This window comes from Rhinoraja longicauda, chromosome 5 (assembly GCF_053455715.1).
Source record: "Rhinoraja longicauda isolate Sanriku21f chromosome 5, sRhiLon1.1, whole genome shotgun sequence".
Classification (NCBI taxonomy): domain Eukaryota; kingdom Metazoa; phylum Chordata; class Chondrichthyes; order Rajiformes; family Arhynchobatidae; genus Rhinoraja; species Rhinoraja longicauda.
In genome coordinates this window covers 42,595,479-42,613,842 of record NC_135957.1, presented here as the reverse complement: position 1 = coordinate 42,613,842, position 18,364 = coordinate 42,595,479, and the positions used below count along the sequence as shown (strand labels likewise).

The 18,364-nt window shown below is 40.8% G+C and overlaps 1 protein-coding gene across 9 annotated transcripts in view; it reads right to left on the bottom strand.

The window, feature by feature from the left end:
* otofa (otoferlin a) overlaps positions 1–18,364 on the bottom strand; it is a 224,433-nt gene that overhangs the window by 16,027 nt on the left and 190,042 nt on the right. For 7 of the 9 annotated variants that reach the window (XM_078399342.1, XM_078399340.1, XM_078399341.1 and 4 more), the window contains 8 exons: positions 15,650–15,783; positions 12,910–13,044; positions 10,917–11,054; positions 9,387–9,514; positions 7,985–8,155; positions 6,211–6,371; positions 5,057–5,199; positions 3,003–3,091 (listed from right to left, as the gene is read on the bottom strand). In XM_078399342.1, coding sequence (XP_078255468.1) covers positions 3,003–3,091; positions 5,057–5,199; positions 6,211–6,371; positions 7,985–8,155; positions 9,387–9,514; positions 10,917–11,054; positions 12,910–13,044; positions 15,650–15,783 — 1,099 coding nt within the window. The remainder of the gene's footprint in view (positions 1–3,002; positions 3,092–5,056; positions 5,200–6,210; positions 6,372–7,984; positions 8,156–9,386; positions 9,515–10,916; positions 11,055–12,909; positions 13,045–15,649; positions 15,784–18,364) is intronic. The other 2 variants (XM_078399345.1, XM_078399343.1) reach the window with 1 other exon arrangement.

The following is an 18,364-nucleotide window of genomic DNA, read 5'->3' as shown; positions in this document are numbered from 1 at the left end:
GTTCACAAGTATTTGTTCAATGTAGTTCATAAAACACAGATGTGATTAGACCATATCTGCAGCACATAAGAGGTCTGGAAACCATGCTTTATGAGTTATACTACGAAGGGCTCCTGAATAACATGGTTACATTACAGCGTGAGATTAAACAAATTACGGTTGTGTTCCCTGGAATTTAAAAATGCAAGTGGGATTTGAGTTTTCAAGATAATCAGGGGAATTAAAAGACAAGGCACAGAGAAATTATATTCACTGATTCATCTGAAAGTTTGAACCAGGTCTTTTAGGATTGAGTTAAAAGTCATTTCTGCACCCTGAATGAAGTGGAAATTTGAAGCTCTCATTTACAAATACCACCTGCTCAGTTGCCAATTTTTAAACCAAAGGTACTGGGAAATACAAGGAATTGTCAGGCCAAGGCACTCATAATCTCTGATTTCAAACTTCAGCTGGAAGGACTAAATATCCTAGTACTGATTCTATGTTCTCACATTATACTTTATTGTGTTGTGTTGTGTGATGATATTTGAGGTGATAAAATGTTATAGAAACATAGAAACATAGAAACATAGAAAATAGGTGCAGGAGTAGGCCATTCGGCCCTTCGAGCCTGCACCGCCATTCAATATGATCATGGCTGATCATCCAGCTCAGTAGCCTGTACCTGCCTTCTCTCCATACCCCCTGATCCCTTTAGCAAAAAGGGCCACATCTAACTCCCTCTTAAATATAGCCAATGACCTGGCCTCAACTACCTTCTGTGGCAGAGAATTCCACAGACTCACCACTCTCTGTGTGAAGAAATGTTTTCTCATCTCGGTCCTAAAAGACTTCCCCCTTATCCTTAAGCTGTGACCCCTGGTTCTGGACTCCCCCAACATCGGGAACAATCTTCCCGCATCTAGCCTCTCCAACCCCTTAAGAATTTTATATGTTTCTATAAGATCCCCCCTCAGTCTTCTAAATTCCAGCGAGTACAAGGCCAGTCTATCCAGTCTTTCCTCATATGAAAGTCCCGCCATCCCAGGGATCAATCTGGTGAACCTTCTCTGTACTCCCTCTAAGGCAAGAACGTCTTTCCTCAGGTTAGGAGACCAAAACTGCACACAATACTCCAGGTGCGGTCTCACCAAGGCCCTGTACAACTGCAGCAGAACCTCCCTGCTCCTAAACTCAAATCCTCTTGCTATGAATGCCAACATACCATTCGCTTTCTTCACTGCCTGCTGCACCTGCACGCTTGCTTTCAATGACTGGTGCACCATGACACCCAGGTCACGTTGCATCTCCCCTTCTCCCAATCGGTCACCATTCAGGTAATACTCTACTTTCCTGTTCTTGCCGCCAAAGTGGATAACCTCACATTTATCCACATTATATTGCATCTGCCATGCATTTGCCCACTCGCCTAATCTATCCAAGTCACTCTGCAGCCTCCTAGAATCCTCCTCGCAGCTAACACTGCCACCCAGCTTCGTGTCATCCGCAAACTTAGAGATGTTGCATTTAATTCCCTCGTCCAAATCATTAATATACACTGTAAATAACTGGGGTCCCAGCACTGAGCCTTGCGGTACCCCACTAGTCACTGCCTGCCATTCCGAAAAGGACCCGTTTATTCCTACTCTTTGCTTCCTGTCCGCCAACCAATTTTCCATCCACCTCAACACTGAACCCTCAATACCGTGTGCTTTAAGTTTGTACACCAATCTCCTATGTGGGACCTTGTCGAAGGCCTTCTGAAAGTCCAGATATAACACATCGGCTGGTTCTCCCTTATCCACTCTACTAGTTACATCCTCGAAAAATTCTAGAAGATTCGTCAGACATGATTTGCCTTTGGTAAATCCATGCTGACTTTGTCCGATGATTTCACCACTTTCCAAATGTGATGCTATCACATCTTTAATAACTGACTCTAGCATTTTCCCCACTACCGATGTTAGGCTAACTGGTCTATAACTCCCCGTTTTCTCTCTCCCTCCCTTTTTAAAAAGTGGGGTTACATTAGCCGCATTATTGCACTTTTGAGGCACGTATGATTCAATGGGGAAGTTTTCTGATTTTCATGACGTGTCTTGTCTACAGGGTTTACATTCAGTCAATTGGCCAGATACTAATGCGAACCTGCTAATTTTCAAGATATGTTTCAAGGGGCGAGGGTTCACAATGGGACCACAAGGCTGAAGAATTTTGACATCTGAATAAATATGACACTAATTGTTTGGCTAAGTTCAAATCTTGCGAATTAGCCTCTAGCATGACAGAAATAAACCTCAAACATGATAGCACGGTGAGCAGTCACAGCCTGTAGTAAGAAAGATTAATTGTTTTGGCTGTTAATTGCTCTATGCATTAATGAATTGTCACATTGTTCAGCAATTGTTAAAACAATAAATACATAAGGTAATTGAGATCCCTGTTCAGATTAAGTATGCGCTGACAGGTGTGACAAAGGAAAGGAGCCTCCATTACTGTCTAAACAATAAAATATTTCTCTGTGTGGGAAGAACCTTTGAGAAATAATAATGATAGTTTTAATCATTTGCTATGATTTTTAGCAATAGTATCCATGGGAATGCCTTTGACCGTCAACTGTAGAGAAGAGATTGGTGGAGCTAATCAGGTGAAGCAGAACTAGGATATAAACTGAAAGCAGGAGCTGGATGGTAATTCCCAAATAATGCAAACTAACGTCTCTTCCTTGTGAAAAAAGAAGCTTTGAGGAGAAGTTTAAGATAGAAGTAAAACAATGTGGTTTACAATTACAAGAGATTTGTTCTGCTCTGAGGCAAAAATACAATTCACAGACCAGCTGCAATGCAACAATGAATTGATATGAAAAGTCTTTGTTTATCATTAAAAATGCTGAACAACAGGCTTTCTCCCCAATTGCCTCGCAGTCCACTTTAGAGGGAAATTGAAATAGGCATAAAAAAGGTCAGTTGTGTTTAATTATAGCCAATAACCTCAACACATCTAATAATATGAGAATACTTTACTTTTTTGGTTTCCTTGGTGCTATATCAGTTGCTGCACCTGGTGCAGGATGGTCCTTTGGAAACATATCAACAAACAGTTCAATACGACCCTGAAAAAAGAATAGAAAGGAAATTACAAGTTAATTATTCATAGCACTGATTTGCAAAATGCTCCCTACAATTTCCAATGATAGTGTTAGCTAAGGAGTCAAATTCACAGCGTATGGGTCATGTGGATTTTCTGCAGCAGCAGAGGCTAAAGTTCACTTCACCTGCCTCAATTAAATTACTTTCATCTTCCAGCCCCATTAGGAAGTAAAAAAAACTGCTCGCATTTCAATCCCTCATTTTGACAAAGAGCCTTCAAACTGAAACATTATTTTATTCTCCTCTCTACAGATGTTATCTGACCTGCTGGATGTTCCTGCAATTTGTGATTTTACCTTTTAAAAATATCATACCATTTTTGGCAAAGCCTCGGTGACATCTTGGCTCAAGCCACCAGTAAAAAATCAAAACATATCATTGGGTCCTGATGCACACATAAAAAATGATTCCATTAGGTTTATTTTTCAAAACAGTAACTGCAAGCAGTTTTCCATCAGGTGAGCAACAAAAGTGGTTTCTCTTCAGGCATCTGGTGTGAGAATTATCATTCCTCAATTGCTAGAGGGAGGCAATTTCTTCCATCATGCTTTTTTCTACAATTGCACAATTGCATTCATGAGAGAATGAAACAAAAATCATAAATAACGTGGATGACATCATCAGTAAATAATGCATCAGGTTTTCTTGGAGTGGAACTTCAAGCAGTGGGATAGATTTGTCGTAGAGTCATTCAGCGTAGAAACAGGCCCTCTGGCCCAACTTGCCCACACCAACCAACATGTCCTATCTACACTAGTATCACCTACTTGCATTTGGCCCATATCCCTCTAAATCTGCCCTATCCATGTACCTGTCAAAATGCTTCTTAAACGTTGCAATTGTACCTACCTCAAAAACCTCCTCCGGCAGCTCATTCCATACACCTAAAACCCTTTGTGTGAAAAAGCCACCCCACAGGTTACTATTAAATCTTTCCCCCTCACCTTCAACCCATGTCCTCTGGTTCTCTATTCCCCTACTTTGGACAAGAGACTGTGCGTCTACCCGATCTATTCATCTCATGATTTTGTTTGCCTCTATAAGGTTACCCCTCAAGGTAACAGGAATGGAATTCATTATAACAGATAGCTGAAAAACTAGGTATGATATTTTAAAAATGTAAAATCAGATATTGCAGGAATATCCAGCAGATCAGACAGCAACTGTAGAAAAGGGAATAAAAGAATGTTTCAGCTTGAAGACCCCTTGTTAAAATGATGAAGAATTTTTGATCTGAAACGTTAACTAAATTTCTCGTTCCACAGATGCTATTTGATCCTTTGAGTGTTGACACATTTTCTGCTTTTAGAGACACTTGCTCCAGGTAGGAGCATTGATGATCATTGATGACCCTGGAACTAAGCACCATCTCAGGGTTTCCAGGCCAATATTCAATCAGATGGAAATGATCTTTGATGATCTTGGTTTTCATTCAAGATTTCCTTGAAAGCCATTGAAATTTCCCTGAAAACAAAAGAACTTCCTTGAAATTGATTCATCCAAACTAATCAAATCTAGTTTCTCCATTGAGGCTGCCTGACCTGTTGAGCATTTTTCTTCAGGATTTCCAGATTTTGCAGTGCTTTGCTCTTCTAATGGGAATCAGACATCAACTTGGCTGCACTTATATACAATAATGTTTCCATCTGTGCCCTTGGACTGCCTTACCTGCTGGCTTATGATTTTCCGCCAACATTATGCTTAGAAGGTTGTAATTATTGACTTTTCAATGAACTCCTGGTGGATGTGGGGAGAAGGCAGGAAAATGGGATTAGGAGGCAGAGATCAGCCATGATTGAATGGCAGAGTTGATGCGATGGGCCGAATGGCCTAATTTTACTCCTATGACGTGAACTTGTGACAAGGCACCGATGAAATTACCTTGTGCGAGCTTTTCCATCAGCTCTTGTCTCTCCAGTTTACTCTACCTGCTCAATGCCTGGTTTCTCAGGGTTTAGCAGAGGCCTCGTTTCCACGTGTTCCGGGACCAACTTGCAGCCAACTCGCGGCATGTGCTCCCAGTGCTGCAGAACAATAAGGGCGACATGTTCATCCGTCTCCTTCTTTACTCCTGGAGAGGAGACATGAAAGCGATTGGTCAACATGAAGGACTGGATCTGAATGATCAAACCTCAAGTTTCTGAAGTTGTGGAGTTAGTTAACACTGCGTATATTGGAACAGGTCAGCTAACATTGACCTATTCATCTAATACAGTAAACCCTCGTTTTAATGCATCTTGGTTATAGCAGACTGATCTACCTACAGCTGCCTCCACTGCCGCTTGCAGCGATGCCCAGCCACACCGCCCCTGACTTGCACTACCTCCCCAGATGCTGGCAGCATTGTCCATCTGTGCAGCAGTGCCGGCCACCTCCCCAGATGCTGGCAGCATTGTCCATCAGTGCAGCAGTGCCGGCCACCTGCCCAGCTTGTGCTGCCTCCAGGCCGGATCTACTGTTGCCACCACCACCTCACACACCTTCCCCTGCCAATTCTAGACGCGCCCGCCACTGCCTAACATGACCTGCACTCCAATGGCCCGCAAGCTGTGACCATTGACTCCGCTGATCCTCGCCTCTCCCCCGGCCACCAGCAGGCCGGGACCGTCAACTCACCTGGTTTCCAGGCCCAGTTCTAGACCGAGTCTGAAGAAGGGTCACCTATCTAAAATGTCACCTATCCATGATCTCCAGAGATGCTGCCTGACCCGCTGAGTTACTTCAGCACTTTGTGTCTTGTGAGGTGCAACCCCTCCATTTTGTACCCTGCCCCAGAAGCGACCCCAAAGATCCAAAACCCGAGGTCCTTTTGTGAATTTACCAGCAACTGTAGTTGATTTTAATACTACTTATACCATGATAATACCTTACACGGTTACCGCAGACTATCGCCAATAGAGCACACCATTCTCCGCCTCTGGTCCGTTATAACAGGGGTTTATTGTACAGTAAAATGTGAACAGTTCCCAAATAGAATTATATTCCTTGAAGAAAACTAAATTATCGCACCCTCTTGTTGCTGTCAGATTTTGAGAGGATAGAGAGGAAAAGTATTTGAATGATTAAAACTGCTACATCATACCACTTTCATCCTCAAGCTCTGTTGGACCTGTAAAGACTCTATTAGCGACCTTTACTCTTCCTCCAGGTCCAAAGTGAGGCCCATCCACTTTGCCTTCTTTGCAAAGTTTTGTCAGTATCTGTGTAGGTTTCATGGGATCTCTCCAGTGGTTGTATCCATGACTGTTGACAACAAGAACATTGGTGTATATGAGAGACTCATGAACCAGCAGTGAACTGTGACAAACACAAGACCTTCATAACCTCATGGCACACTTCTTAAGTCTGAGTGGCTCTTGTATATCCCCTGTAGTATTAGTGAATGTACAAGGCATGTTTAGTACGTTTGCAGATGACATAAAAACAGGTGGTTTCGTAGACAGTGAAGATGGTTGTTGTGAAATGCTGGAGTAACTCAGCAGATCAGGCAGCATCTCAGGAGAGAAGGAGTGGGTGACGCTTCTTCAGTCTGAAGAAGGGTCTCGACCCGAAACGTCACCCATTCCTTCTCTCAGATGCTGCCTGACTTGTTGAGTTACTCCAGCATTTTGTGATACCTTCGATTTGTACCAGCATCTGCAGTTATTTTCCTACACATGGTTGTTATTAATCTTGATAAACTAGATAAATGGGCCGAGGAATGTCAATAGAGTTAAATTTAAGCGAGGTGTTGTATTTTGGGAAGTCAAACCAGGGCAAGACCTTCACAATAAATGATAGGGCCCTGGAGAATATTGTAGAGCAGAGTGTAGTGTAGGTGCACAAGTGCATAGTTCCCTGAACGTGGCATTGCAGGTAGATGGGGTGGTGAAGCATTTGGTATGGTCCTCATTGTCAGTCATGGAACTGAGTACAGAAGTTGTGATGTTACATTACAGTTGCACAAGACTTTGATGAGGCCACACTTGGAGCACTGTATTCAGTTTTGGTCACCCTGCTACAGGAATGATGCCATTAAGTGGGAAAAATGCAGAGAAGATTTACAAGGATGTAACAGGAACAAGGGTCTGAGTTATCGATGGACATGGACATGGACACACTGTATTCCTTGGGATGCAGGCGGCTGAGGGGTGGAGGTGTATAAAATCATGAGGGGAACAAATTGGGGAGAATGCACAAGGAGAGGACATAGGTTTAAGGTGAGAAGAGTAAGATTTAACAGGAACCAGAGAGTCAAAATTTTTACAGAGTGTGTGGTGGGAATATGGAACGAGCTGCCAGTGCAGGTAGTTAAAGCAGGTACAATATCAAAAAACATTTGAACAGCTACATGGATAGGACGTTTTAGAACAAACACAAAAACAAGCAAATGGGACTAGCATTTAGATAGGGCATCTTGGTGGGCATGGATGGGTTGTGGGGGAAGGCCTGTTTCTGTGCTGTATTGGTTGCTAATTTGGCCTATTAACCTTTGCAGGCTGAAAACCAGCAAGCTGTTCTGAATGCACACTTTGGCCGAGCATTTGGATCATAGACTGCTGATGCATTTGGATCGTAGACTGATGATGCATTGGCTTGTACACTTGAACAATCCCCCAGAGCGGGTGTTGAGTGGCCTATGAATTCTGATAGGTTTATAGGCAGCAGTTAAAATGGCCCCTTTGCTTCCATTATTGTAAATGTGAGAAACGTTACACTCTGCTTCCTTCATAGGTCAATGTTAAACAGGACACCAGAATCAATTTAAACAGGTTAAAGGTTCTGTTCAGGGGACATGAACATTAACATTAATTGTGCTACTTAATCTAATGGCAATTTCAAACTTTACCACATTGAACAAGTGTTCTTTTACTTACAATGAATATTGCTGTGAAATGCCACACGTTGCTCTGTGTTTGCTGTAGTAGCGATTCTCTAGATCAATTTTTGTTTCTCCAATTAGATCATCCGTACCCACTAAATCCCAGTCAAATATAGCGACTGTCAGCATGGACTCCATTGGAAACGTGACTTCAATATCAAATGATCTGATGAGGGGATACAATTATAGACTGAAATGGCAATTTTTGACAGGTTTTCAATGCTCTGATGATAGAAAAAAAGAACTTTGTCTGCAAATAAAATTGCAATTTACATGTCTGTTCAGGGATCAAAGGATACACATTGTGGAATGTTTTGGTTCAATGTGTGCTTAAATGACACTTGTTCTTGTTGGTTAATTTCCACTTGTTTTCCACCATAAATCCTGGGATGATTCCATGCTGTATAACTTCTCCCTCTTCTGTTGTGAGGTGGACTATCTCCCCTTTCCCCTACTCTCCCCAATCTTTGCATGTCCCCAATCCTGGACTTTCCACTTGTCACTTTAATTTCATGTTTCATGTATCTTCTTGTGTTCTGTGACTGTTGGCAGCCCAATTTCCCTCCTGGGATAAAAAAAAAAGTTCTATCGTATCGTATGCTGGAACAAACACCTACTTGATATCACTAAAAGATACACCCACACAGTGAGGTCTGGAAACTTGGAGAGGGTAGATTTCAAGAGCTGCATTTAGGGATGGATCAGGCCAAAGACTTTGCTTCTCTGCTGTGATGTTAGAATACAAGCAGATTGGCCAATTTCACGGCCTGAATTTAGTTCAAGATTTATGTCTGATTGCAAAAGCTTTAGGAACCTGAGATTATCGAAGGTGCATGTGGTAAGATTCATTGGCAACCCTCCAATGTTCCTCATCCACGACCATTAAGCTGAAGGCATATTGTGACTGCAGTAGGCGAACATACTTCTGAAGAAGGGTCTCGACCCGAAACGTTACCCATTCCTTCTCTCCCGAGATGCTGCCTGACCTGCTGAGTTACTCCAGCATTTTGTGAATAAAAACCGATTTGTATCAGCATCTGCAGTTATCTTCTTATATTAGGCGAACATACTTCCTCCCTCCATCTCTTAACTATTCTCAGGAGCAATGAGGCAGAGACCAATGACTCTGACATAGATGTTTTCTCTAAATCACCTGCTTTAACGACAATACCCAATCGTAAAATCATTGATACTCAGTAAAAATGGGCCTGTTGCAAATTATTGAAGAATCTATCCAATGAACCCACCTCAACATTCAATGACTTTCTTCAAATAGCAGCGGACAGTGTTGTGAAGCAGAAATGCAAACCTATTTAAAATACATTGGTTTATGGTTTGGTTACACGAAACATAGAAAGCTATTTTCAGTGTTTTCTGGATTCATCTAGAGGACTTACTTGCCAAAGACAGGATTAAGTTGCTTGGAGATATAGTTCTCTTTGTCTTTGATTTCTGTTTTGCCTAATTTTACGACGATATATGGATCTGCTTTGCCATTGATATCAGCTGGATGTAAATCTGTGGCCTAAGATAAATAATTAAACAACACTAAAACTCAGATGCAAACAAGCCCAAGAGTATTCACCAAATCAAAATTTGGTGAATGATCAAGAATGAAAATGTATATCCTCATGTGTTGGAATTTGGTGCATCTATAGATGTAATTAAGTTTTGATGGGCAAACAACATCCAACATTTAATTGCTGTTGAGGGCGTGCAGCGTAGGTTCACTAGGTTGATTCCCGGAATGGCGGGACTGTCGTATGTTGAAAGGCTGGAGCAATTAGGCTTGTATACACTGGAATTTAGAAGGATGAGGGGGGATCTTATTGAAACGTATAAGATAATTAGGGGATTGGACACATTAGAGGCAGGAAACATGTTCCCAATGTTGGGGGAGTCCAGAACAAGGGGCCACAGTTTAAGAATAAGGGGTAGGCCATTTAGTACGGAGATGTGGAAGAACTTTTTCAGTCAGTGAGTGGTGAAGGTGTGGAATTCTCTGCCTCAGAAGGCAGTGGAGGCCAGTTCGTTGGATGCTTTCAAGAGAGAGCTGGATAGAGCTCTTAAGGATAGAGGAGTGAGGGGGTATGGGGAGAAGGCAGGAACGGGGTACTGATTGAGAGTGATCAGCCATGATCGCATTGAATGGCGGTGCTGGCTTGAAGGGCTGAATGGCCTACTCCTGCACCTATTGTCTATTGTCTATTGTCTATAACATTTAACTGGATTGATATTTTAACACCCACAGGATTTATCCCATTTAGCCATAATTATTTTGGAAGACTACAGAGTAATGGTGTAAATAGTTGGTCAGTGATTTTTTTCTGATGAGTTATGTGGCTGATGGCATTCCTTAACCATTTTCCCCCCTCATTTCAGTTTACTATACTTTCTGTTTTAGTGGCATAAATAATTCATGCATTCATTTGACACATTATTCATGACCATTTGCATACATCCAGAGATATGAGACAATTTCTAATTTTCTTGATTGTCAGGTGCCTCATGTTAATATATCTTTGGCTGGCTGATTGGATTGACTTAAATATCATTAAAATTCTGGGCCACCACCACGTGGAGTCTAAAACAGCCTTGTGAGTCATATTCACGGACTTGGCCTCAAACGTTCTTCATGTGAGTGTGTGAAGCTGGTGCCACCTTGTGGCAATGTTCTGAATGGATGGCACGTGGGTTGGATGCAAGACTTCCTGCAGAAACTGCAAACCTCCCACGCTCAACTATAGTCCTGTTTTATGCTAATTCATTCAATTCAATGAATCAATTAAAGTGGGATAAAGTGCTGACTTAACTCTGGATGAAAGAATTACCAGGCTGTTTGATGAGCAGAATAAGTTCATGTTTTATCCACAGCAACCAAAATGAAACTCACCAGCTTTGTTGTGACTTATTTGGTCACTACTTACCTTTACTACATATACTCTGACCAAGACATTGACGATATCATTGTTTGGGATGCCTTGGAACATCCCAAAGGTCGGTTCATACCCAGCTTCCCGAGCAATATCATCTGGTAGAGGCACCTTGTATACGCAAACAGAGCCCTGCATGTAGTTTTGAAAACACAAGGAAGAGAAAAGTGACACCACTCCATGAAACCTGGTACGTGAATAAATATATATTTTTTAGAAGCAGTTTATCCATTAAGGCCACTTAATTTTATCCTTAATATGAAGTTTATCCTTGAGATAGATGCATCAGGCATTTTTATTTGCAAAGTGGACTAAAGTGAAATTTTAATTCAGGCTGCATGTAATCACAACACTATTCCAAAAAAAAAGTGCAGGTGATTAGATTATAAATAACCAGCTATTGAATCATATTACATTTAGCAAGAGAAAATGTAATACCTCTCCCAGAAAAGCAAAGGTCTTCATCCATTTGCCCCAGCAATTAATTGCATGGATCTGGCTCAGTGTGTCAGCTGTTAAATTAAAACCAGCTATAGGAACATTTTTTATTTCCCTTTCTCTAAGAAAGGGTAATTGTTCTCAGAGAACAATGTCTCCACTAAATGTACCTCTCAGTCTTCTCATGTTTCACAGAAGGCAAGAGGGCATTATTGCACTCGTACAAAAGTTTGAAATAGTTAACTTCATTCTTCAAAACAAAATACAAAGTGCTGGAATAACTCAGTTGGTCAGAAAGCATCTTTGGAGGACAAAGATAGGGGATGTTTCGGGTCTGACCCTTCTTCGGACTGATTGTCGAGGGCAGTCGCCTATCCCTGTCCTCCAGAGATGCTGCCTGTCCCACTGAGTTACTCTGTCACTTTGTGTTTTGGTTTTCTTTGGAAGACCAGCATTTGCAGTTCTTTATGTCTGAACTCTATTTCTCAGATGCACTAAAGATGTGCTTGATGTAGTCTTAAACCACTTCAGCAAAACTTGAACAACATTTCATCAGGTTTCTCCAGCGATGATCCTGATGAAAAGTACCTCTGACCTCAAAATGAACAAGCTGCTTTCTGCTAGTGCCCATTCCAGATCATTGCTACATTTGTATGTGTGTTATCCAAAACCCTCACTGTTGATAAGGTACACTGGATCACTGCTTTTTTGGGAAGTTAAACTACCTGTATAATAACACTTCATCAAAAATCCTTGGTTGAGGGAGTGTTTCATTATTTCTCCTGAAACATTTTATGAATTAAGTAGTGCTGTCAAGTCCCCCAACTGCAACATTAATGCAATGTGGAATTAGTGAAAATAAATAAAGGGCACAGCTTTTGAACTCTATTCATATTCTTGTAAAAAAAATAATAACATTTGCAATGAACAGTCTTGTGGGAAAGGTCCAGTATTATTGCTTTCCGCTTCCAAAACTAAAATGAATAAATTTAGCTTTTGATAATCTTGACCTTAGCAGCAGCTGAAAATATAAATTCAGATTCAAATTTACATTTTGACTATTTGAATATATTTCAATACCCACCACAACTAAAATAAATGGATATTGTCTTAGCTGCTGTTTTCTTTTCAATGAATTCCTTTCATCAACATGTTAATAATCTTTAATTATATTTATGGAATCATAGAATTGAGAATACACATTAAGTGTATGCTAGTTCTTTGTTGGGCAATCCTGTCGGTCCCATTTCCCCACTCTTTTCCCTATGCTCCAAATATTATTCTTGACAAGTGGCTGTCCATTTAATTGATGAAGCAAGGAACTGCAGATGATGGTTTACAACAAAGGACTCAAAGTGCTGGAGTAACTCAGGCAGCATCTCTGAAGAACATGGATAGACAACTTTTCAAGTTGGTACCCTTCTTCGGACACCTATCTATGTTCACCGGAGATGCTATCTGGCCCGCTGAATCACTTCAGCACTTTATGCCCCTTTCTTCTATTTAAACTGGTGTTATTTAACTTTATATTCCTAGAGTTTTTACTCACCTTAAAGCGCCCAACAATTCTTTCATCGTCTGTTGCACTGTCATCATCATCTCCAATTTTACCTCGGTAAAGATTAAATGTGTGCAGCCAGTCTTCAAAGTTTCCAAACTCAGTTTCCAATTCCTTATGGTAAACCTATGTGTTGGGATGGAAAGTATGTTACTCAATCTTACATGCAAAATGCTGTTATATCATTATTGGGCAATTGTAGTTCTTCCAGGATTATTGCCAGCTATTTATGGTATCAGAAGATGAGCAGAATATCGTGGAGGTCACTTGCTTTTGATAGATACTGATCATATTCAAAACCTATCATTTGGAGTTCTCCACATTTGAATGTTTTCATTTTTTTATTATTCATGCAGTCATATGATATTTGATATTTTGTGACATAACTGCTTTGAAGTCAGATAATAAATCCTTCAACATTGGATTGTTGTAAATTCTGTTGAATTTACATTGGAGGTGAATATTTTAAGTTCAAATACATTTAGCAATATATGGCACTTTGGGGTACTTTAACAGACATGGATAGGAAAGGTTTAGAAGGATATGGGCTAAATGCAGGTAGGTGGGACTAATGGAGACTTCGTCAGTGTGGGCAAGTTGGGCCGAAGGTCCTGTTTCCATGCTGTATGACTATAACAGACGTGTAACAAATTTTATTTTGAGGTGCACACAGAGCATTCTGTAAATAGAATTATGTCTCGTACTCAACTATTTTTCCCACGAGGCCTGATCTAGTATCACGTGTCATGGAGAAGCTCCAAAGTCAATGAGAATGTCACATCAACACCCAAACTTATCCTGAATCAAAATTCAGACAATGATACATCCAGTATCTCAATGGTGTTAGGTTAGGTAACGGGGAAGTGCAGAGAGACCTGGGTGTCCTTGTACACCAGTCACTGAAAGTTGGCATGCAGGTACAGCAGGCAGTGAAGAAAGCTAATGGCATGTTGGCCTTCATAACGAGAGGATTTCAGTATAGGAGTAAAGAGGTTCTTCTGCAGTTGTATAGGGCCCTGGTAAGACCACATCTGGAGTTTATGTACAGTTTTGGTCTCCTAATTTGAGGAAGGACATCCTTGTAATTGAGGCAGTGCAGCGTAGGTTCACAAGATTGATCCCTGGGATGGCGGGACTGTCATATGAGGAAAGATTGAAAAGACTAGGTATGTATTCACTGGAGTTTAGAAGGATGAGAGGGGATCTTATAGAAACATATAAAATTATAAAAGGACTGAACAAGCTAGATGCAGGAAAAATGTTCCCAATGTTGGGTAAGTCCAGAACTAGGGGCCACAGTCTTAGAATAAAGGGGAGGCCATTTAAAACTGAGGTGAGAAGGAACTTTTTCACCCAGAGAGTTGTGAATTCATGGAATTCCCTGCCACAGAGGGCAGTGACGGCCAAATCATTGGATGGATTTAAGAGAGAGTTAGATAGAGCTCTAGGGGCTAGTGGAGTCAAGGGATATGGAGAGAAGGGAGACACGGGTTATTGATTGTGGACGATCAGCAATGATCACAATGAATGGCGGTGTTGGCTCGAAGGGCAGAATGGTCTCCTCCTGCACCTATTTTCTATGTTTCAGTAAAGGGTATTCAGAAATATTAGCCCAAGGTTTCAACACCTTGACCTCTACCCTACTTGACATATATCAGCTCAGAATTTAATGCAGATCAACTCCAGACTTAGAGTAGTATGGGTTGTTTACCTCAGTATCTGATGCTGGTTTCTTTCAGCTAGATACCTCCTGGAATCTGAGCCTTGGACTAGATCAGATGGGGTCAGCATAGTGAAGTGCAAGTACAGAATAGGGTTCAGACCCTAGGGGTATGGGTTGGATCATTTTGGAATGAGTTGAGGTGACATTTATTTACCTGAAAAATGTTGAACCTGTGGAATTCTCTGGCACTAAAGGCAGTTGAAGCCAAGTCATTAAATATATTGTGCAATGTCCAATGAAATAAAAGAACGTGAGGAGAAAATAGGAACAGAGTAGATCAGCCACATTCAGATTGAATGGTGAATAACCTCATCCGGCTCCTAACTTCTACGCCTCCGATTGTTTGATTTAATCATTTCTTGACCAAAGACAATGGCTCAAATCATGCTTACCTTTTACCTTCAATTCATTGGAAATGACTTGCGAGGAGTGTTCTTTATAGGTCAGCTCTTTCATAACTTCTATGCCTGTTCAACACAACACAGAAGTATGGAAGGCACTGGACCTTTGCTCAGCCCTGTCCAGAGGTGGCTCCTTGTTGATCTGAAATGAGGGGTGGTACACACTATCTCGCCACCCCTTCAGCTTTATACCTGCCATTGCTGCCTTATCGGGACTGGTTCACTGACCTTCATTGGAAGGGTAAGTGAGATTTAAATGTTTATTTTATTTCTTTTAATTTTAGTGGTTTAAAATATCTTTCCCCACTCTTAAATCCATTTGAATCCATTTTAAATGCCCATAATCATGAATGGAAAAGACCTTTCAATGTGAGCAGTGGAAAGGCCACCAGGGATGTCCATCAGTGGAACCTCAAGATCCACTCGAATCCATGAGTCACAGAGGCCTTGCAATAATGCTGAGGTTTATTCAAGGCATGGGCTGTTGTAAATGTGAATCAAACCAATTGCTCTATGCAGTAAAAACGCTGACAGTTTTCTTTTGACTGTTCAGAATTTTCAGAGTAACAATTTGGAACCAAACATATTTGAAGACTTTTGTACTTACGCGTAATTCATCAATTTTCTTCTTTTCAATAATTTCCAGCTGTTTTTTCTTCTTCTCTTTATCATGTCCTTTGGCCTTATCTTTCCCCTTGGACGGTTTTGTGCCTTTCATAGGAGAGTCATCAATTTTGATCTCTGAATATGGAGGAAGGAGGATGGGCACAAAACACTCAAACATGAATGACATGAAAGTTGACACTTTGACTTCTGCTGGGCTAGGATGGAAAAGGAGCTATGTTCTAATACAAACCACTAATGCTAGAAGAATAAACAGGATCACAATGAAAACTACTGAATCCTAAGGACAATTAGACCATAATATTACTAGGGTCCAACAGAACGAAACAATGAACCTACAAACATTTTCCAAAATAAACCACCAACTCAATGCAGGATAAACAGATGGTAACAAACTACTAAGACTGATATGATTAATGGGTTGGAGCACTACTTTTACCTTAATTTAGTATAGCCAGCTGGCAATGAAATCAATTATATTTAAAAATGTTCATTTTGGACATTCAGTTTTAAGGACAATTCTTCACAAATGCATGCTGTCTGTGCTGATCTGGTAGGTGGTGCTGTTATACGCAATTCAATACTTTGCGTGTTACTCCGAACTCATTCACTTTTACTGAGTGCCCTATAGTTTGAAGTTCTACAGTGTAGACATTGGTTCTCATTTAATACTCAAAAATGATTTTTCAGTCACTATCTTTGCCCTTTGGAACTAACGTTTCAAATGTCTAATATATATTTGCACAATATACATTTTCCCAGGGTGCACTGATGTAATTTATCAACCTGCATTAATTCATTTTTCTCTTCAGCAATATCTCAATAATTTTCATCTATTAGTTTTTGCTCAATTTCAATTAGGTGGCCAATTTCAGAAATTTACTGAACATTTAAGGGTGGCATGGTGGCATTGTGGTAGAAGGAAAAAGTGAGACCCGGGTTCAATCCCAAGCACCAGAGACCCAGGTTCAATCCCGACTACGGGTGCTGTCTGTATGGAGTTTGTATGTTTCCCCGTGACCGCATGAGTTTTCTCTGAGATCTTCGGTTTCCTCCCACACTCCAAAGGCCTACAGGTTTGTAGGTTAATTGGCTTGGTGTATGTGTAAATTGTCCCTAGTGTGTGTAGGATAGTGTTAATGTGCGGGGATCGCTGGTTGACGCGGACTCAGTGGGCCAAAGAGCCTGTTTCCGTGCTGTATCTCTAAACTAAACTAAATTTGTATTAAAGTACCAGTGAGGCTGTGTGTGTGCGTGCGTGCAGGCACACAAGAGAGAGAGAGAGAGAGAAGAGGAGGATGTGATTAGCGACATAACCATGGCTATCAAATCAAGGTCTGTATTTGCAAAAATAGTGAAGCTGCTTCAGCTTAAGTAAAGAAACAATAACATTGGAATTGGAAATTTAAGCAACCAGAATAAAAAGCTACCTTATCCAAGATTTTAAAGCTAATACCTTCAAGCCTACTTCAACAAATTATCATGTTAACTAGTGCATACAAGATACCACTGCAGGTTAATCCAGCTGTAGAAAGCCTAAACACAAATCATACCATATAATTAGACAAACTAATCATCTTTCAACTACTTCTTTCACAATAACTTTGTGAACAAGGGTTCTGAAAAAACCTGGTGTCAGTAAACAATAATTGCTTGGGATTGTCATTCGCAGTTACAAAACTTGGTCCCTTCTCCAAGTGTAAATAGGTGCAGCTATTGCTGCCTGTCCTCCTAGCTGGGTGCTCTGACCTCAATGATAATACTTGTGTCCAGTTCGTGCCAACTTTCATGAGGGCATGGTAATGTAGATGAGTGACAGATTCTGTCGTGATAAAAATGAATGATGACCAGGCAAAGCAAAACATTCACAGTAGGCAGAGGCTTAGAGTTATCATGAACACAGGAGATTGGTGCATGAGCCTGTCCAATCATTATGCTGAACACTGAAGAAGAAAAAAAGCCTTCTCTGCAAATCACCCTTACTAAATATCCGATAGCTTCTTCCATTAAAAATCCCACCTCATCCTAAGAAGATTCTTATGGATGACAGCAATATCTTAAAATCACACATAAAGGTCATGAACTCAATGGGATTTCCGGGATTTGATGTAAACTTATAGGATATTGTAATAAGAGTAGTAAAAGCAAAGATAAATTGATGCTAATAGCATCCTTTCATAATCATAAACACAGTAAATTAGAATACAAAACTCCAGGATACTTTTATTTCCATAACATCTCTGCCAGCTTAGCTGCTGCTGACAGCCTCACTTAATTACCTCCAGCCAGAATATACTTGTCAGTCTAATGATTTTTTACCCTCCATGACTCTGGTGCCTTCACAACTACTCACACTGTCCATGTCAGCTGTTACCCCTTCCTGGTCAGTTTTGGTCACCATGTTATAGGAAAGATGTTGTCAAGCTGGAAAGAGTGCAGAGAAGATTTATTAAGATGTTGCCAAGTTTCGAGGGCCTGAGCTATAGGGAGATGTTGAGTAGGCTGGAACTTTATTTCTTGGAGCGCAGGAGGATGACGGGTGATTTTATAGAGGTGTACAAAATCATGAGAGGAATAGATCAGGTAAATGCAGTCTTTTGCCCAGAATAGGGCAATCAGTAACCAGATGACATAGGTTTAAGGTGAGGATGGAAAGATTTAGTCAGAACCTGAGGGGTAACTTCTTTTACACAGTGGG